This window comes from Peromyscus maniculatus, chromosome 8 (assembly GCF_049852395.1).
Source record: "Peromyscus maniculatus bairdii isolate BWxNUB_F1_BW_parent chromosome 8, HU_Pman_BW_mat_3.1, whole genome shotgun sequence".
NCBI classification, from domain to species: domain Eukaryota; kingdom Metazoa; phylum Chordata; class Mammalia; order Rodentia; family Cricetidae; genus Peromyscus; species Peromyscus maniculatus.
The window spans coordinates 58,531,263-58,551,792 of NC_134859.1; the positions used below are offsets into that span (position 1 = coordinate 58,531,263).

The following is a 20,530-nucleotide window of genomic DNA, read 5'->3' on the forward strand; positions in this document are numbered from 1 at the left end:
AGGCCATCATAAAGAAAGGGAGGCAGGCTTATCCGGAGAGGAGATGATGCGTGCTGTGTTGGGGGTGGGGTGGGGGTAGTGCACAAGCTCACTCCCTGGGCAGGACAGTGAGGGATGCACAGCTCAGGCGGGGGTGTGTCCAGAGCTTTCCAGGCCTTCCTCCCCCACTGTGTCCCCCTTAATCAGTTCACCAGAAATCGGCTATCTCGTTCTCCCACTCTGACCCAAGCATTGGTGGAGGTAGATAACCCCCCCCACACACACACACACACCACCACTTCCCTGAGCTCACCTTCCCCTCTCTACCCCTGGCCACGTTCCTCTGGGAGCCTCGGAAGTGGTGGTCTGGGGCCAGAATAAAACAAGTTGGAAAGCGTGACAACACTAGAAACCACACCAATATTTCCCACCTAAGAGAGAGAGAGAGAGAAGAGACCTCTGTCCAGGCCAGGCTGAGGAGGTCTAACACCTGCTTTGCTGATCATCCCTTGGGCCATCTTGGACAGGGCTGTCTTTGGACCTGGGTTCCCCCGGCTGGGCAGAGCCTGTTTTGCCAAGTGGAGGCCCTCCATGTTCTCTGACTTGTCTTCGTAGGGTGGCACCTACAATCTTGAGTCCCAGGCAGCACATCACATGCACGGTAGGTTGGCACATTTGAGGGTACATTATGCTCTTGCTTACCAGAGCAAGGGAACAGTCCTTTGGGACAACCTGACCCAAAAATTGATGCCACTGGCACCTACTTCAAGTTCACCCACTCACTCACCCCACCCCACCCCCGTGGGGGGCCAGAGAGCCAAGGGTGGGTGGGTGTACAAGCGAGACTGAGGGGGCAGTTTCTGCTCTCCGGTTAGAGTTTTTCCTTTTTCTTCCCACTTGACACAACACGGGAGAAGACTGAGGCCAAAAGAAGAGCGCACAGGTACCCAGGTGGCATGTGGTTTATGCCAGGGTTCTCTTTTCCTGATCATCCCTGAGTTTTCTTTAGTGTCAGGCAAAATACCCAATTCATCCTCTCTCTCTCCTCCTGTTCCCTCTCCCCTCTCTCTCATTAGGTCCTAAGCTAGAACGTTAGGTCCCCAGAACTGTTCTCCTCCACAGGGAGCCCCGAAGCCAATCTGGCCGGATTCTTTTCTTTTCAAGGCTGCATTATTCTCATGCAGGGCCAGCTCTAGGACAAGTCCCTACCTCTTGACCCCTGCGAAGACAGGAGAGAAGCCAGCAGAATAGAATCCCAGAACCACATCCATCCTAAGAGGCCCAGGATCAATCAATTCACAAACGGAAACAGACCTAAACACCAGCTGAAACTGGCCCAAGGTCACACATTCAGGATAGAAACCCAGTTGTATCCGTCTCAGTCCCAAACCTGGGGTTGATTCCCAGAGATGCGCAAGGAGCATGAGGCTCTTCTCTTTAGAGCCCCCCCCGCCCCCCGAGCGCCCCCAGGCCTATGCCCTGCCCCAAGGCCCCAAGCGCCATGGAGCAGAAGGAGGCGTCTCCAGGCCTCAAGCCAGAGCCAGCTGCAAACCGCATCCTCGGTCCCCAGGCGGCGTGGACCCGCCCCGCCCCTCCCTCGGCTCCCCGCAGGCCGGAGCCTTTGTCAGCCACGCGCTTACAAGCTCACACACACATATCTGCGCCGCCACGCGCGCACACACTCGGGCTGCCTGGCGCACACCCGCAAGGGGCGCACACACTGGCCGCACGCATGCAGGGGGGGTGGCGGCGGCCGAGGAAGGAAGGAACAGACGGGCGGTGCACGCACAGACGGCCTGGGCCAGGGGAAGAGGAGGAGAGGCCCGGGAACCTGCGACTGCGGAGGGAGGGGGCGCACAGGCGAGAAGGCAAGCGGGACGCAGAGGAGACTCCGGGAGGACAACGGGTGGGCCGTCAAGGGCCAGCGAGGACTCACTGGCTGCTCCAGGGGTGGGAACTCCTCTAACCCCTGGCACGGGGAGCGTGGGGTGCTCTGGATTGGACCCGTAAAACAGGAGAGCATCGCTTGAACACAGGGTCCTTAGGGACTCTCCAGAGGGCTTGGATCTAGGGGGCTGGCAACTAAGGGCTCCCTAGGGTATCTGGGGTGGAAGGGCCCCGGTCCTCGGGCTCGATGGGGCACTTGCTCACCTGCCACGGTGTACCTGTCCAGATAGTTGAGCACGTTGCCCAAGCTCAGGATGGCAGCCGCTGCCCCCCGCCCTCGGCCCAGGCTGGCGGGTTTGGGTTGCGGCGCGCCGGGGCCCTTGGCAGCGGCTGCGCAGCCCGGGGTGCTGGGGATGCTGGGGAGTCCGGACGGGACCCGCCTCACGCTGCCGGACAACGTCTGCACCTCTTCGTCGGCGGACACGGCTCCAGAGCCCCCCGCGCCCCGCGCCCCGCAGCAAGAGCTACCGCCAGTCCCTGGCTGCGCCCCCCGGCGCCGGCGCCTCCGCTCGGCGTCCGCCTCCTCCTCCTCCGCGCCGCCCGCCGCCGCCGAGGCGCATTCCAGGCACATCATGCCGGCCGGGGCCGGGGCGGCGGGGGGCGCGGGGGGCTCGGGGGAAGCGAGGCCCAGCCCGGGCCCGCTCAGGGCGTGCACGCGCCGCGGAGCCGCCGCTGCACCATCCCGGCCCGGCCCGTCGGCTTCTGCGCTCGGGCTCCAGCCCGGGCTGCGGCGCTGCTACTGTTCAGTCAGACGCGCGGCCGCGGCAGGCTCTGACAGCTGCGGCCGGCCCCGCCCACCAAGCTCGTGCCCAATCACCTCCGGGCTCAGGCCACAGCCCCGCCCCGCACGTGCTGCCCCGGGGGGTGCGGGGGAGGCCGGCCGCAGAGCCCCACCCGCCTGACGGGGGCGCAAGTCACGCAGGAGCGATGCGGCCGCGGAACCTGCGGGGATCGGGAGGAGATTGCGGGGGAACTGCGGCACTGATCAGGATTTAGGTGAGGGATGTAGGATGCCCCAGACCCTATCAACTTCCACCCTGTCCTTGCGGCGGGAGAGGACCTCTGCTGAGATCGAGGGAGGCCCACAGCACGAACTACGCATTTGAAGAAAAAGGTCTCAGATGGTCGAAACAGGGACACCTGTTGGAGAGCCGATGGCTCCAACAGTTACCTTGATTCAGTCAGTTTAGGTAGGGCTGCCTAAGAAACTCGATTGGTGGACCCATGATGCAGACCTCATAAAAGGCACATTGCTCTTCTCTCCAGAGAAACAGCTCCAGGCCACGACCTACCCTGGGCCCATTTCTGTGTGTGCACCCTGGCCATACCCCTAAACTCAGATCGGAGCTCATGAGAGCCAGGACTCGATTAGAAAACCAGGAGTGCCTCTGGCGTCCCACGCCTGTAACCCCAGGACTCGGGAGGCTGAGTCAGGAGAGATCCCGTCTCAAGCAAATGATGGGGAGAAGAGTTGAAGCAGGAAAAGCCTCCCACCTGAGGGTACCATCTCCCCAAAGCCCTTAATGAAAGTTGGAAATCTAGCCCAGATCTGCTCTGGTGTATGGCTTAATTCTGGACAAGACCTCTACCGTCTTTCTGGGTCTCTGTTTCTAACTAGTGGAAGATGGAAAGGTAAGAGTCGGACAATCTAGAGACTAAGAGTTGGGAGGGGGTTTCAGCCCGCTCTGGAGAATGGCTGGCTAGCTGCTGTGTACAGAATGGTCTCCACTACTTCACCAGATGTGGCCTGGGTCTGAGGGGCTCCCCTGAAACTCTCTCATTCACCTCTTTGGGGGCTTTAATTAAAAACAAAATCTATGCTGTCCGTGGAAGTACATTCATAATCCCATCATTTGGGAGGCAGAGGCAGGTGGCTCTCTTTGAGTTTAAGGCTAACTCCGAGGTTCCAGACCAGTGAGCCCAGGGGAACAGGTCTCTAAATAAATAAATATTTTAAAAGAAAGAAATTAAAACCCAGTATATCATATTCTTCCTTGTATATGCCAAGCCCTTGGTTCCATTGAGAGAGGAGAGAGAGAGAGAGAGAGAGAGAGAGAGAGAGAGAGAGAGAGAGAGAGAGAGAGAGAGAGAGAATTAATTCAGACCCTCAGAAATCTAGTGGTTTCTGTCTGTGATTCTGGGTCACCAGAGTGACCCATCATAAACAGACAGCTAGTCAATGGTCTGGTCGGTACTAATCCAGGGCTCTGAAGTCATCATCTAGGCTGGGAGCTTTCATGCTATTGCAGGCTGCTCCAGAGCCCACGTCCACAACAGGAACATCTTGTGAAGGTGTCGGCCACAGTGAGTCATGGCATAGCCAATGGATGACAAAGCATGAGGCGCACACACACACACACACACACACACACACACACACACACACACGCTCCACTGTCTTAGTGAGCAAAGTTAATCCCCAAGCTGGTGTTTTTTGGCGCCTTCAAGGTGTCTTTTAAATTCTGTGAAGTGACTAAAAGTATGCTTCACTGTGTTGAGTATGAATGACTGTGACGGGAAGGTTAGGAAAACAGATTTCATTCTGAAAGTTGCCTGCTGCCTCTTTCCAGCTGGCTGATTTTGGGCCCGAAAAGTCAGTCAAGGGGAATTTCAATGAGTGGTCAGGGATAACAGATAATTAGCAGACCCAGAAGCTCCATGGGGCTAGAACTGGGACCCCCACAATGATCCCCAGAACTGTGGGATGGTGCCAGATAAAGGACAGTGTCTGCTGTCCAGCTGTGGACCTGTGAAGGAGATTCAATCATGGCTTTGTCCTCTACCCACGCTGCATGTCCCATCCCTAAACTCTCATCCTTTCATAACCCTGTCCAGGGAGGCAAGTTTTGGATCCATTGCCCTTCCTCTCCACCCCTGGTTGAATTCTAGAGCAGGGAAAGAGGGCAAATTTTGGGGGCAGGGGGGAAATCCTGTTTGCCATCAATCAAGCCATTCATTGCTACTATGAGGCTTCTAATTTAAAGGCTGCTTCTGGAGTAAATCCTGTGTAAGATCAGGGGTTCCTATCCATGGGCAGGGTGATAGAAACAGCAATGTCCTTTCTGGCTATGTGGTTGTGAGCCGATGAGGGCTTTGTGAGAACCGCAGCATCCTGGGACCATAGGTCAGGGGGCCTGTGGAATGTTGTTTGGTTGGGGAGTGCATTGTGAGATGGGGTCCTGGCTGTCCCAGAACTCACTATGTAAGCCAGGCTGGCCTGAAACTCACAGAGGTCCGCCTGTCTCTGCCTCCCAAGTGCTGGGATTACAGGTATGAGCCACCATGTCCATCAGACCTGTGGGTTATCATTCCTGCTTCTGTGGTGAGGAGACTGAGAAGCCCCTGGGAAAGAAGCAATCCATCTGAGGTATGGCTACTGCCTAAGTCAGTACTTCCTGGTTCCCCACCACTCTGCCCACAGCTTCTGCAAGACTCTTTTCTTCTGGGCATGAAGGGAATCTGAACTCCACAATGGTTCCAGGACCTTCTGATGTTCATTCATCAGGTCTAGACTGTAACTACCACACATGAGATAGTACACACCTATAATCCCAGAACTTGAGCAACTGAGTCTAGAGTTTCAGGCCAGTGTGATCTACACAGTGAGACCTTCTCTCAACAACAAATTCCAAAACAAGTGAGGCACAGAACATTAGTGCAGTTACTCCAAGGATTTGGGAAATGGTGGGGTAAACAGAGACATTTCCTTATTGAGAGACCTCTCAGATCCTTTGCTATGAGTGTGCTGGCTAATTTTATGTGAACTTAACACAGGCTACAGTCATTTTGGAAGAGGGAACCACAACTGAGAAACTGTCCCCACTAGACTGGTACATGGGGCAAGCCTATGGTGCATTTTCTTGATTAAGGACTGGGATGTGCAAAAGCCCAGCCCACCATGGGTGGTGCCATCCCTAGGCAGGTGGTCCTGGTTGCTATTAGAAAGCAAGTTCATCAAATCATAAAGAACAAGCCAGTAAAAAGTGTTCCTCCATGGTCTGCTTCAGTTTCTACCTCCAGGTTCCTGCCTTGAGTTCCTGCCCTGACTTCCTTCATGATGGACTGTAGTGTTGCCTTTGGCCATGATTTTTTTTTTTAATCACAGAAATAGAAACTCTAACCAAGACCATGAGTACATACATTATGAGTCTCCCAGAGGCAGGGAGAAGCTACCATATTCCCACAGAACACTCTGCAAGGCTATGTGAGAACGTAGAATGAGTACCATCAAGGCTGATGATCTGGGTGGAGGTCAGTCCTTCTCACCTCTGCCATCCCCACATGGTAGCATGTCCCTGGCTCAGGCTGTGGTAGCTTCTCTTGTCACTTGGCACACTGCTTGGGCAGCCTTCACTTCCACATGGGCTCTCAGTGACCATGCATTTGTTTATAATACCCTGACCCCCACCTCTAGACCGTCCTCACTGCCAAGTTCCAGGTTCACATACGATCTCCCATACATCCTCCTAGCAACTACACACACACCTTCAGCTCAGCATATGCGAATGGAACTCACCATCCTTCTCTCAAGTCTGCCTCTTATCATAGCATCAAATCTCCTGACTCACAACGACACCAAGGAGAAACCCTAGGGGCCGTTTGTGACTGTCTTACTTGAACCCCTTATTGAGCTATATAGCCTATTGAGTCTCACTTTCAATATTCTCCATTGCCCACTGATAGACGTCAGATGTCTCACTTGGACGGCCTGCTCCCACATCCACCGCCAAGCTTTCCCCTACGGTGATTGTTAGTAATTTTTCAAACAATACCTGCGACCCCATCACTGCCTGGCATAAAACCTCTCCGTAGATCTCTCAGTGGCGTCAACAACCCTTCCTGACCCATGTGTTTCTGGCCTCAGAGCCTCCTACATATCTCCAGCACACTCTATCCATGGTAAAGGATATCAGAAGTCCTTCCAAGGACATGGAACTCCCAGGATTGACATTCAGATTCTTCCTGGAGCCTGGGCAAGTGGCAAAAATTGGCTCATTTGTTTATAGTCCCTACCTGCCCTTCACCAGAAAAGCCTTTGGTCTGCTAACACAATGATGGTTCAGGACCATGGAGAGCGTCGCATGCTCAAACCCCCCACTCCCCCCTGACCCTTTAGTTGGGCTCTGCCTACAAGGCTTTCTAGGCTAGCTTCTATAGCTGGTCCTTCACAACTCCAGCACAGGCTTGACTTCCTCATGAAAGCCTTCCCTGACCCACCTGGATGACCAATCATTTCCTCCTTGGGGCTATTTTATAACGTGTATATTCCTCCATCACGCCGAACTCATTATTCTGATTATGTTTGTTTGATTCCACCACACTCCACCCCCAAAAGACATGAGCCTCAAGGGCTCATGCCCTGTCTGATTCATCTTCACCATCCAGTGCAGAGGAGGTGCTTAGAGAATGTTTGTTGATTGAATGAGCAAATGACATTTAGCAGGTGCAGGAAATATGTGTTGATTTGTATTGTGTATCTGTTGCTCTGGGTGACTCAGAAACCAGCCAGGTTTCAATCCTGCCGCCTGTAGAAAAGGCATTTTCTCCTTAATGACACCCCCCTCCATCCTTGGAGCAGCTTTCCTGCAGGTCACCACCCTAGCTGGGGAGAAGGCATCCCTACTCTGCTCCTGCTGTTACCACACCGGAGACTCACTGGAGTCTCCCCATCTCCCCGCTTGGGGCTTGCCACATGAGTTTTACTCTGAACATTTCATCTCTGCCTCTCTCCTGCTCAGAACAGATGGCTCTGAATCCCTACTTATACAGAAGTTCCTGTTCCATCATTTGAACATTTTTTTTTTTTTTTCCGAGACAGAGTTTCTCTGTGTAGCCATGGCTGTCCTGGAACTCACTCTGTAGACCAGGCTGGTTCTACTCAGAGATCCACCTGCCTCTGCCTCCCAAGTGCTGGAGTTAAAGGCATGTGCATCACTGCACATAGCTCATTTGAACGTTTTTTTTTTTTTGTTTGTTTGTTTGTTTGTTTTTCAAGACATGGTTTCTCTGTGTAGCTTCGGAGCCTGTCCTAGAACTCGCTTTGTAGACCAGGCTGGCCTTGAACTCACAGAGATCCGCCTGCCTCTGCCTCCTGAGCACTGGGATTAAAGGTGTATGCCACCGCCGCCTTTAATGTTTGAACATTTTTAAAACTTTCTAAATTATAGATGCTTCAGTCACCTTGGGTCATGGGCTGAGACCATCAGAAACAAAGAGTCTCTGGAAGAACATTGAGTGGAGCCTCTTCCTCACTCTGTGGAGAGGCCAGTGGCCTGCCCCAAATCATTGCAGTGGATGCTGTCACTGTTTGAAGAAGGGGGGGTGCTTTTAAAAAAATATTTCATTGTTTTAGTGTTGGAAATCAAATGTGGGGTCTGCTAGGAAAGCACTGTCACCGAGCCACACCCCTGGCAATTTAGTTTTGATGATCAGAATTAATTCATTCCTATTCCTAGCAGCTTTCATGGCTTCCTGGTCTTAATGGAGCTATGAATCAAGGCACAGGCAGAGGATCCAAGCTAACCCAACTGGACTGCTATGCCTGGGGCATTAAATCTTGAGTAAGTGGGAAAACAATAGGAAAAAAAATGTCTGGAGCTCTGAAAAAATTAAAAGATGAGGTTAAAAACTCTGGCTCTTCAACCTTCCTGTCAATTCAGTGAGCTCTTCCTCCACAGCCAAGAGTCCTTTGCCTCCTTAAGGTAGTCTGTCCATCTCTGCTGCATGCAGCTTCATAATCCAAACTGCTGTGGCCACCCAGAGGAGCCAGTGCAAGCCCATCCTCTTGGCATTGGGGTAAATCATGGCTTCAAGAAGCACCAATGCTTCTTGTCAGACTCTCTGATAGAACCTTTGTGAGCTCACTACCTCAGAAGCTGACCCAGACACAGCAGGAAGTCACTCGCCCACTTAGAGACAGACAGGTCAATGGCTAGTTGCAGGGGAACAAGCCAGATTCGAGGTGTGGGGAATTTACATTAAATCTTGAGTTAAGTGGGAAAACAATAGGAAAATTGTTCAATTGCTCAATCCTCCAACCTTCCTAGGTTGAAAGACGCCAACCTAGAGAGCAAGCTGGCCTCATGGACACATGCGTAGGCATAGGCAGAAACATCTTCCTGCCAGGATGTCTCCTGGAAGCTGAGTCATTAGCACGTGAAGTGAGCAGGGTTGGTGGACTTGGGGATGTCTTGCTGAATAGCATTTTCACTCCTGTTGACATTCCCAACAAACAAGTCCAGAGAGTGTCAATAGCCAGGATTACCCAACAAGCACCCTTCAGGCGATAAAGACATCTTCTGTTTACTATGCTCCGCAACTCTTTGTAGTGAGGCACTGGGGGCCTTTCACAGGCTTGCACCTGTGACCTCATCTACTGGGACTGGTCCCCAACAGGGAGGAGGTAAGACCTGAGGGAAGCTGGGGCCTAGCTTGGCTGTAGATGAGGTGTGGCCTTGTCCTCCCAGGGTCCCTCAGTCCCAGAACTCTGGCACTCGCCAAACTCATTTAGAAAATAATATCCTGCAAATCCTTGGCTAAGCATCGGGTCTCATTGAGTCCTGGGAACTCAAGCTTCAGAATGCACTAGAAGATGTGACCCCCAGACTAGGGATGAAAGTTACAGTGCTGTGGCAGGCATCTGAGGCCCTCATTCCCAGGCAATTCTGCCACCCCTTCCCACCGATGGCATGCGCGCCTCCTCAAGGGCCACTCTACATCCATCCACGACTCACTATGTGCTTCCTGTCCCATTCCCTCTCCCTAGTTCTGTGCCCCCTGCCTAGGGTTCCTTTCCTCCACATTTCTTGTCCCAAAGCCACCTCTAGAAGGCTTCCGAGCCATGTGACCCCTTTTCTCATAGGAAGTATGTCTTCCTTGGCTTAGCCCATGTATTTCCTGTCCTGCTTTGGGCTGTGAGGTCCAAAAGGTCCAGATAAGCTAAAGTCTGATTTATTGCCCCACACCTTGATGGGACCTACTGATATCTGTCAGTGTTTGCAGACTTGGCACACATGACGTCTCTGGCCTCCTTCCCCAGCCACTGGACTCTGCCCATTGTCTGGCAGCTGAGTGTCACAGCAGCATGGGTGCTAGGTTCTAACCCTGGAGCTAGCCTGTGAAAATCACAGGGGACCTGGGCTAGAAACCTGCATTTGGTGCCTCTCAAATAGAGCTATGGAATCTGCAGCTGAAAGGCAGGAGGTGGCCCTGATCTTCCAGTCCATGAGTACTGAGAGCAACATGGCTGCCTCCTTCTCAGCGAGTCAAACTCTCCACACCAGTCTGTTTCCTTAAAGTTTCAGGGTGGTTGCTTCACTTAAACTCCACATGATGCCAACTCATGGAGTGAGGGCTTTTGTCCTGGAGATGCCTGCTCCTGAGGAGAGCTGAGCCTGAGGGCAGGTGTAGGCTGAGCTGGTGAACCTAGCTCCAGGAGCCTGTCACAGGCAACTAGGAACAAGGAGGAGCCCTAAGAGGCAGGCTAAGAATGTAAGGGCAAGGAGCAGTGTTGAATGCTGGGCCACTGCTCTGCCCACAGATGCTGGGAGGCAGGCACAGCCTGGCACAGCAGAGGTGGCAGTGAGTGAGGGAGTGATTGCCTGGCTGGGCTCCGGGGGAGGGGACAGAAGCTGGGGTCATGGGCGGAAAGAACATGCCTCCCTGCTGCTGGCCGCCTGGAAGCTGTCGATCTCCTGTGGGGCCTGCTGAGCCCAGCTGCTCAGAACCCAGTGCCAAGCATGGGTCCCACAGAGCCAGCCCTCCCCATGGAGATGCTGGGGTCAAAGCATAGGCTGGAGAGAAGGAAGGCTACGTCCATGAGTATGTGTGAACAGTCATGTGAGCTGCTCTGCATGTGGCTCAGAGGCAGCTGCCTCTGCCATTTGCACAGGCTTGAGTGGGGTCACACACCCACACCAGCAGCCACGGGGAACCCACCTCCAAGACCACTTCTCATTCAGAGGATGAATTCTCACAGAGGGGTACCAACCCCCCCCCCCATGCCTTTATAAACAGGAGAAGCTGAGTCAGAGTGAAGGACTCATGGTGGAGATACCCAGACACCAAAGCCAAGCAACTTCCTCAGGGACCCTGCTGTCGAGGCCACTGTGAATCCTTGGCCTGGCCTGCCCCATGTCCCCCTCCCCTCCCTGCAGAGGCTTCATGAGGCTATAAATAACAAGATGGCTCTAAGAAGCCCTGAAATCTCAGGGCTTTGCACTGGTCATGCTTTAATAAGGGCCTGGCCTCCCTGCTGGGTGCAGACACAGGGCCCAGCCTCCCTGGAGTGTGGTGACAAGTCAATCTAGCCAGCTCCTGGGCCCTGGCAGCTCTCTAGCAGGGCCTGGACAAGTGGCAAGTGTAGCTTAGCTGGAGTCCCTGAGTCACAGCCAAGATGGGTGGGGCCATCAGGAGGATGTGGGTAGGATGGAGCCTGTTCACTGCAAGATAGACTCAGGGCTCCTCTGCTGGGGTGCTGGTGCCGGAGAGCAGGCCTTGGCTCTCGGTGTTCCTGCTGGCTACGTCCTTGCTGTCCAGAGTTCCTGTGGGAGATAGAAGATGATCAGCCAGCCCAAAGGAGGCAGAAGAAGCTTTGAGACGGGGCCTAGGGACAATCTATGACAAATCCATGAGGTTCTGTTTGCGTAGTAAATCCCCAATCAGACCCCTTCACCGCCACCCTGTGGGTTTAGCTCCTACCAGCATTGTACAGAGCATGCTGGGACCTCTCTGCCCCAATCTGGCACTCTGAATTCTGTTCTCAATACAGGAGCCCTGGGCATGCCTTCCCAAAGCAGATCAAGCCCTTGGGACCCCCGCTTCTGCAAACCCCACAGGGGCTCCCCTCTCACTGTCAGTGAAGCCTACAGTCCTGTGAAGGAATCCCTCTGTTCTCTGCTTCACTCACTCCCCTCACCGTCCCCCTCCCTCCTGCTACAGTAGCACTGGCCACCTTATCAGTCCTCAACACTTCAGGCACAGTCCCACCACAGGACCTTTGCACTAGCTGTCCCCGCCTCCTAGGGCCCCTTCCCTACAGTTAGCTGCTTGGCTCACCCCCCTTTTCTTCTTTGCTCTTTCACTCCAATGTCACCTGTACAACGGGGACCTCGCCATCTGTCCCTGTCAGTCCGTTTCCCTGTCTTTTGTCTCTAGAGGACTTACATCAAACATTTCTCTCTCACTTTTCCCGTTTCCGGTCCACTAGAGCATTAGCTCCGTGAGGGCTCAGACTTGGCCCAATTCTGTCTCTCTCCGGCATCTGCTACCTTGCCTGGCACAGGGCAGGGGCATAATCAATTCTCTGCAATGAGCTGTCCAGAAGCACAGGTAGTCGCCAGTGCTCCAGGCCTCAGAAGTGTTCAGCCCAGAGCCTGGCAGGGCTCAAAGGGGTGGGAGTACCTTTGCCAGACTGCCTGGCCCGGGCCTGGTCTCTTTCCAGGTGCAGTGCAGTCAGTAGGAAACAGCCACCCCCCAGCACGATGACGAAGGTACAGCATAGGAAGCTGTGTTGCAGGCCGAGGAAGCGCTGCAGATAGGAGTTTGGGCGCCCGGTCTGCAGGACACTGGAGATCTGCCAAGAAGAGAGGGGTGATTGTGAGGCCCCAGGACCTTAGCAAGAACGGCCCCTCCCCAAGTTCACCACCACCGCCACGCACACACTTAGACACTCCTTACAAGTCCAGTGAGGTAGGGGCTGCCAGCATCTCCCAGGATGTGGGCCACGGTGATCTGGAGCGCCTCTGCTGTGCCCCGGCACCTGGGCACCACTACCGACTGCAAAACACAGAAGCCCCCCGAGGTAAGCCTCCAGCAAGGGAAGAAAGGGCGCCCCTCACCCCATCCTCCTGTTCCCACCTGCCCAGAGAGTGGCAGGCTAGACCAGTCAGAGGATAGATGGGAGGGATCACTGACTTCCAAGACCTGAGCCCCACTCCAAGACTGAGGCCCCTTGGGGTCCCATTGGCCTCCACAGGACAGGGATCGTTGGGGGGGGGTAGCATAGCACTGAACGGAGACACTGAGTTTATACTTGAGCTGGGTCTGTATCGCTGTGACCACAGTGGTAGGTCAGTATCTCAGCTCAGGGCTCCAGACATCTGTGCAGGCAAGTGTGACCAGTGCAGGGCAGTTGGAGCCAGGGAGGCTCACACAGCTCCATGCAAGAGGGTACGGACATCAAGAATGTGACTTCTGGAGTCAGACAGTCTGGGGTCCACTCCCAATCCCTACCCATTAGCTGTGCGTCTTTGGGCAAGTCACTTCAGCTTTTCCTGTCTCCTCTCTAAATGGGATAATGATAGTACCCACCTTGAGAGCTATGCTTAGTGTCATTCAGCTTTATACTCAGAAGCTTCCCATGAGCATCTGTCCTGCTGGCACAATGCTCTGGGCATGTGTGCCTCCTGCCCGGCAGGCATTCCCTCATTGGACCTACTAAGGCAGCACTATTTATCACTTAGGACTTAACCCTTATTCACCTCCTCTGTGAAGCCCTCTCGGGTTTGGAATCCTGCCTTTACACATACATACACACACACACACACACACACACACACACACACACACACACACACACACACACAGGCATCACAGTTAAATGAATGTATGCTCCCTGGAACTGGGAGGGGTCCTTTCCTGGGCCATTTCCTTATCTCTCATACTGTATTCATAGCAAAGCCCCTAATTTCTCCTGTGTCCCTGGAGTACCACAATACACAAGGAATAGGGGAGCCTAGTGGAAATCTGCTGACCAAGTAAGACAAATAGAACATTCTGGAAGACTAGTCTCAGGAGAAAACCTGCCAGCTCAGAGCTACACCACACTATGACAGCAGCAGAGGAAAATGCTGCTCTGGAGTCTTGTCCCCAGGACCTCAGTGTCTATTATCTGAACCCATCCAATAATAATAATAATAATAATAATAATAATAATAATAATAATAATAACATTAACAATAGGAGCTAGCATTTAATGACTGCTTCCTGCATGTGTTTTTATATATCAACTCCAACAAGCCATGAAGGTGATATGATTATTTCCTGCATTTTATAGATGGGAAAACCTTCGCAGAGCAGGTAATTAAATTGCCCAGAGCAGCCCAGCCAGGAAGTAATGGGCCCAGACTGGATGGCAGGCCTTTCCCTCCAGGGACTGGTCTCCTGACCCTCTGCTGTTAGTGGTTAGGGGGAGCTGGCAATTTCAGCCATGTTGATGTGGTAGACAGTTAAGACTTAAAAACACAGAAGCAGGCCATGGTAGCTTACGCCTTTAACCCCAACACTCAGGAGCAACAGGCAGGTGGATCTCTATGAGCTGGAGGCCAGCCTGGTCTACACAGAGTTCCAGCCTAACTAGGGCTATATAGTGAGACCCTGTCTCAAAAAAAAAAGAAGACAGGCTCCTTAGTGGTCTTTCCTTTGGGCAAGAGAATCAGTATGTGACAGAGAGGGGTCGAAGGGGAAATAGGAAGGTAGGAACCCAAAAATATGATTCTGGATTCCAGATCCCCACTAGACAGACCAGGAGGTCTGCTGGAAAGGGGTTTGTGGGGTGGGCAGGGCTGAGCTGGGAGTCACTGTGGGCAGTCAGATGGTATGGGGGTCACTGGGGCCAAGGTTCTCTCCGCAGGTGGTTAGAGAAGCTGGGCTTCCTGCCATCTCCAGGACCTGCCAGCGCTGGAGGAGGAACTGACCACAGCTCTGTACCTTCCCAGGACTTCCTTCTCACCCCATAATTATGTGATTAGTCACTAGTGGTTCTGAGGAAGCTGGCTTAGCTTCCTAAACAGGGGCCTCAAGTATCCACACAGGTCCATGTGGGGCTGGGGCTGCTCAGACCCTCGGAGTCAGGTCCCTGCAAGCTCCTTATCCTCTCAGTATAGGGAGACACAGGTCCCACCTCCTTGCTTCTTCTGGGTGTCTATGGCTCTCTAAAGGCTGGGCCTAGCAGCACCTGGCAAGCTGGGGGGTGAGTAATTTTGAAAATAAGTGGCTTTTGGGTTTCCAGCATTTCAGGTTCACTAGCTTCTGAGACAAAAACACCTATGTTTTGGCTCACCCTTCTCAGAAAAGCAGTTCCCTTTATAGCCTAGGGCAAAAGTAGTGCCCACAGTTAGTGCCTGGCAAAAAGCTGGAGGGACAATCACTAAGGACAGACTCCCTGGCAGCCTGCCTTCTGTACCCCTCAACTCAACCCCCGTGACCAGACACTCCGGAAGGGTGATACCGTCACTCCTCCATCATCTTTCTGCTCACAGCTGGGAGGAAGGGTCAGCCACTGAGGACCAGCCTGGGCGGGGCAGCTGGGGGCTCCTGAAGCAGATTTAGAGATGCACTTTCTTGGTCTTTCCAAGAGAAAAGCTCATCTAAGGCACAGCCAACCCAGGAGGCGATGCATAGGGAAGGTGTAGGAATTGGGTTCCCAGGAGGATGGGTAAACTCAGAGAGATAATGAGAAATTCAAGAGGACCATGCAGGCTTAGAGAGGTGGCTATGCAAATCCAGATACTGCGTTGAAGACTACTGGGTCGGGCCTCTGTGGGAAGTCCCCTGGCAATGCAGTTCCTGTACCCACACTCCACCCACCCAATCAGACGCTGAGGCCCATGATCAGTGACAAGCTCCCCCAAGCTTGACTCAGACAGAATGAAGGCTGAGAGCCATTGGAGCAGGCAGCCCCGAGGCCTCCCATCTAAAAGGAGCCTGGATTCTCCCTTGGGGAGAGAGCAGTGTCCTGAGGTGGGACGGGTAGGGACTGGATGCCACCTCCTCAGGAGCACACAGGGCACACAGGTTTTAGCTCATTGCTTCCTTGTGGTCTGGAGCACAATCAGGAGGAAACTACTTCTCCATCTATTATACGTTTGAGCACAGAGAGGTCACATGAGTTGGACCAAGATCTCTCAGCTAGTGAGTGGCAGGGATGGGCATGAAAAACAGAATTGCTAGAATGCTCCTGACCGAGTTCTCCTGTCCATCCTCCCCCCTCTCACCCATCCTCAGGCTCCCCAGGAACCCACAGTCTCTCTACCCTGTTTCCCTGTTAGATCCTCTTGGTTCTCTCCCTACTGAGAGCTGTCCATCTGAGCATCTCCCACTACAAGACTCTCACAGTACCCAGAAGACGAGCTCACCTTCCTGCTTAGGAGCAAGAAGGCCAGTACAGGGGTCCTTCCTCTTCTTCCTGCACAACCTGTCCCCACATAAGTCGTTCCCCTGCCCTGCTTCCTCCAAGGGACCCCAGTCTCCTGCCCCTTGCCACTTGGCTTTCTGCCATCTTCTGCCATGTCGGCATATTGTACTTGTGGTAGTTTGAATGTAGTTGACCCCCATAGTCTCACAGGGAGTGGCACTATTAGGAGGTGTGGCCTTGTTGGAGTGGGTATAGCCTTGTTGGAGGAAGTCTGTCACTGTGGGGGGTGGGCTTTGAGGTTTCTTATGCTCAGGATACCACCCAGTTTGTCAGTTGACTTCCTGTTGCCTTCAAGATGTAGGGCTCTCAGCTCCAGCGCCATGTCTGCCTGCACAACACCATGCTCCTCATCATGAGGATAATGGACTGAACCTCTGACACTATAAGCAAGAGCCACCCCAATTAAATGTTTTATTTATGAGAGTTGCCATGGTCATGGTGTCTCTTCATAGCAGTGAAAACCCTAAGACAGTACTCGTATAAACCTGCACCCCTCTACTGCACAGAGTCCCTTATAGGTCCTGAGGCCATGCTCTCCTGAGCCCTGCCCTGTTTTCCAGTCAGGGAAACTAGAAACATGGGAGCTGAAAAGGCCAGACTCCCACCCTAATCCCTTGTCTAGTACAGAAAGGTCATTGCTGGCTCCTGGGTTTAGGGCAGGAGAGAGGCCAGGAGGACAGCATGGAGCTGGCTGGAGCAGAAGCCACCCAGCCACGAAGGCTCAGAGAGTTGTAGGCTGGGCTGCATGTGGTCAGCCAGCTCCCCTGTAGTCCAGATGTTAGCTGGCCCCCAGAACCACCATCTACCTCCTCCGCAGCTGTGGACACGCTCCTCTTTAGCACTGCAAAGCGCCTGGCTCTGCCAGGTTAATGATTCCGGCAGACACAGACATAGGGATGCCCTGTAGCCTTCACATATCTTCGGGGCTGTCATGTGGAAAAGAGACCGCAGTGGGGGGCAAGTGGAGGAAGCTGTGGGGGGCAGGTTCAGCACTGCTTGAACCGCCTGAGAGAGGATGAGCTATGTAGAGGGTGGTGTTCCCTGAGGCTGTCTCATTTACCCCACTAGGCAGTTAATGATTAGACCTTTATATAGGCAAGGAAACTGAGGCCCAGGGCCATTTGCCAGGTCTGTGGCTGAGTCTGGGCTGGAGCCCAGGTCTCCAGTGCAGAAGGAGGGGCAGGGAAGACAGGCTAGCTCTGCAGCTGATATGCTCACTAGAGCCAAAGACAGGGGTGAACCTGGGCTAGAGCAGTCAGTGAGCGTCCTGTCAACACAGTCTTCAAGCAGACCTTGTTGTCTGTTTAAACGACATACATCCCCATCGTCCTTCCAAACCCAGATTCTAGGACTCCAAGACATCTTTGGGAGATAGAAGAACTGTGGAAATCCCAGGGTCACAATGAGAATCCTACCCATGAATCCCTGTGCCAGAAACTGGGCTAAACTTTCTGAGTCATCTCCTAGACATGCTCACAACAATGGTGCTACAATTCCATCCCCATTTTTCCTTATGGGGAAACGGAAGCTCAGAGACACAAAGCAACCTGCCTAAGATCACACAGCTAGTGAAGGGCAGAAGCAGGGCGGAAGCCCAGGTCTGTCACCAGACAGCTTTCTACCTGGGGCCTGGCCACCCAGAACCCTATGCCCAGCGTGAGACCGTGCCTGTCTGCCAGGAGGCAGCAGGAGAGCACTGAGGGTGTTCCTAGGCCTAGGAGCCCTGTTATCAACCAGGGTTCAGATTTTCACAATGTTCAAAGTCCTTGTGCCTCCTCAGAGGAGGCAGAGATGCTGAACACAGGGTGGAGCTGGGGAAGGACCAGGCTGGACTCTGGACACCAAAGCCATGTAGTGGGAACGGCATTAGGTCTCACCACAGCCCACCCAGCCCTTTGTGTGATCCATGAGATGGGATGGGGTGAAACCAGTAGGGTTTAGTGGCTCGTGCTCCAAGTCCAGCATCCTCCTCTGTGACCCCAGAGTACAGGCCAAGGGTCTTGTACTTGCTGAGAAGTAGCATGAGGAAGAAGGAAAGAAAGCCTATACACCAGCCCTATCTCAGAGCCTTGAAACTGTGTGACCTTGGTCCAGGTACCTGCCCTCTCTGGGTATCCATGCTCATGTGCAGAGTAAGGTTGACAGAAGAAATCTTTGAGAGTGTTCCAAAGGGGGCACTTTGTCTACACAAACTGTGAAGTGGCCCTAACCCCCTGTCCCATGGCCTCTGAAGTCCTTCCCAGTACCCAGGCTACTCAAAAGTGCCAGGACCAAATTGCAACCATACCTACCAACAGGATATCAGCAACCACTGCCCAGTTGCAAGACAGAAGGAGCTCCCCGAGGGCCAGGAACACCTGTGGACAGAGGATATCCTGGATGAGACTGCCCCCAGCTCAGGCACCCACCCCTCCCAAGTCTCTCCTCAGTTGTGCAGAGGGAACACTGAGGCTCCCCAGAGGAAGGCATGTGGAGACAGATGGAGGGGAGGGGTCTGGAACAGCAGCCCCCAGGATGGATAGGCAGGTTGCCACTGAGACCCCCAAGATGAGCACCAGGCTCCAGGTGTGAGGACCCTCGTTCATGGCCCCCAAGACCCAGCCCTTGGGGATCATCCATGGAGCCCCAGAAGGAGGAGTCAACAGAGCTGATAGAGCACTTCCAAATGTGTAGACTCAGGACAAAAAGGCAGAGGTCTCAGCTTGCCCACCCTCTGTTTTCTCCTGAGGACTACATACACCAGTAAGGTCCCGGGGACCTCCCGAATGGCTTCTCCCAGGCACCTTCCCCAGACCCCACACCCCTAGAGCTAGCCTTAGCACAGCCATTGTGTAGACAAAGGTAATTCCTACTCAAGGCCAAGGCTTTTCTCAGGTCATAGCTGGCCCAGGGCAAAGCCAACCTGAAACACAAGGCTTCGGGCCCTTGTCCAGTGCCCACCCCCTGCCTTGCTCCTGATGCTGCTGGCCCGACTTACCCAGCTTTCTGAACCACGCTACCTCGTGCCAGAGGATTAGGACAATCCTCATTCCCCTCACTCAAGAAAAGCTTAATGAAGCAGCTGAAGAAAGAGGAGGAAAGGCTCATTTCTCCCAGCTCCAGAGAACTTGTTGCCAGGGTGGAATTAGTTATCCTGGAGTCACGGGGTTATGCCCAAAGCAGCACAGGCTTGTGAACTCAAAGGCTTGATATCCCAAAGGCAGAGGAAAAAAAACAAAACAAAAAAACCACCACCAGAAAGGACACCTACTCTATGCCAGGGGTCACCACTCCATTACCCCTCTCTGGTCAGGTAATTTGATAAGGTTATCATCACACCCAGGTCACAGATCAGAGCACCCAGGCCCAAGGGGTCACTTTCCAGAGAGACCCTCTCCTCTGCGTCTGACTTGTACATGGTGAGTTTGGGAAGGTCTTTGGCCTAAAAGAGCTCCCAGGGGCCTCCAATGGCTACTGTGCCTTTAAAGACTGGTGGGAGGAATCAGATGGAGAGGGAGCCCTGGCAGGGGTGACCCTAGCAGATACCTGGGGGCAGTCAGGATGGGCTAGAAAGAACTGCAGGCACCCGGGAGGCGGAAGCCCTACAAACAATGCCTGGCAGAGGAGCCTTGTGAGTGGTGACAGGAGGCTGGAATGTGCCACCACACTGGGTGGGGCGGGAGAAGAACCCGGTCTGGTGAAAGAAGGGAAGACAGAGACATGCGGCTCTTGTGATCTCTCCACCCAACCCAGAGGCCTGTGGCTGCTGCTTTTGGCCCTCGGTACCCAAACTGGGAGGCCCTTGAGGTCAGGGTGGGTCTCCTTCTAGACTTAGGACAAAGTTTGAGCACCCACAGGAGTGGGAAGCAGGAAGTCACTGGTGGGCAGGACTCGGGTGAGGCCCAGGCAGCCACAGCCCTGCATTCCATCTTGGCAGGGCCTGTCAACCCAGATTCTGGACCACATGAAAGCCTGGCCGAGTGCACCTGCCCTCCCCGTGGTGTCCTGTCATCAGTCCACCTCTACCTGAGCTAGAAGCTTCTCCTCTGCACACCCTTCAGCCCGCCTGAGTCCTCCCTTCCTCCGTACAGGATGGGCACCCATTGCTAGAGGGGCAAACGCTCCTGTGTGGTATCACCCCTGCCCTCTCCACACCCACAGGCCATGCTGAAATATACCTTTTCCTTCTTCCAGCTGGACTAGGGTGGATCCTGGTCCCAAAAATAGAGCCCCTCAGAGGGAGGCTGCAGCCACAATGGGGCCTTTCAAGATGAACAAGCTGCCTTGGGGTGCCAGGTTTCCTCAGACACACCTGGAAACAGGCACCATGCCACCAAATCCATCACTCTGTTTGCGGCTTTGAGGGGCAGAGGGCCAGTGGAGAGAGCCTGCCTTCTAATCCCATAATTACAGAGGTTCTTGAGGTAGTGG

The 20,530-nt window shown here is 53.8% G+C and overlaps 2 protein-coding genes across 3 annotated transcripts in view; both read right to left on the reverse strand.

The window, feature by feature from the left end:
* The window catches only part of Spns2 (SPNS lysolipid transporter 2, sphingosine-1-phosphate), a 37,943-nt gene extending 35,290 nt beyond the window's left edge, over nt 1–2,653 (reverse strand). Inside the window, exon 1 of one of the 2 annotated variants that reach the window (XR_006074722.2) lies at nt 2,131–2,653. Coding sequence is in view for 1 of the 2 variants with exons in the window: in XM_076542839.1 (XP_076398954.1) it covers nt 2,131–2,500 (370 nt within the window). In the remaining variant the exon portion in view is untranslated. The remainder of the gene's footprint in view (nt 1–2,130) is intronic. The other variant, XM_076542839.1, reaches the window with a different exon arrangement.
* An 8,591-nt stretch (nt 2,654–11,244) lies between these two features.
* The window catches only part of Spns3 (SPNS lysolipid transporter 3, sphingosine-1-phosphate (putative)), a 54,948-nt gene continuing 45,662 nt past the window's right edge, over nt 11,245–20,530 (reverse strand). Inside the window, exons 9-12 of the mRNA XM_006992203.3 lie at nt 18,412–18,477; nt 12,604–12,702; nt 12,328–12,499; nt 11,245–11,468 (exon numbers count right to left, since the gene is read on the reverse strand). Of these exons, the coding sequence (XP_006992265.1) occupies nt 11,380–11,468; nt 12,328–12,499; nt 12,604–12,702; nt 18,412–18,477 (426 nt within the window). The 3' untranslated portion in view covers nt 11,245–11,379. The remainder of the gene's footprint in view (nt 11,469–12,327; nt 12,500–12,603; nt 12,703–18,411; nt 18,478–20,530) is intronic.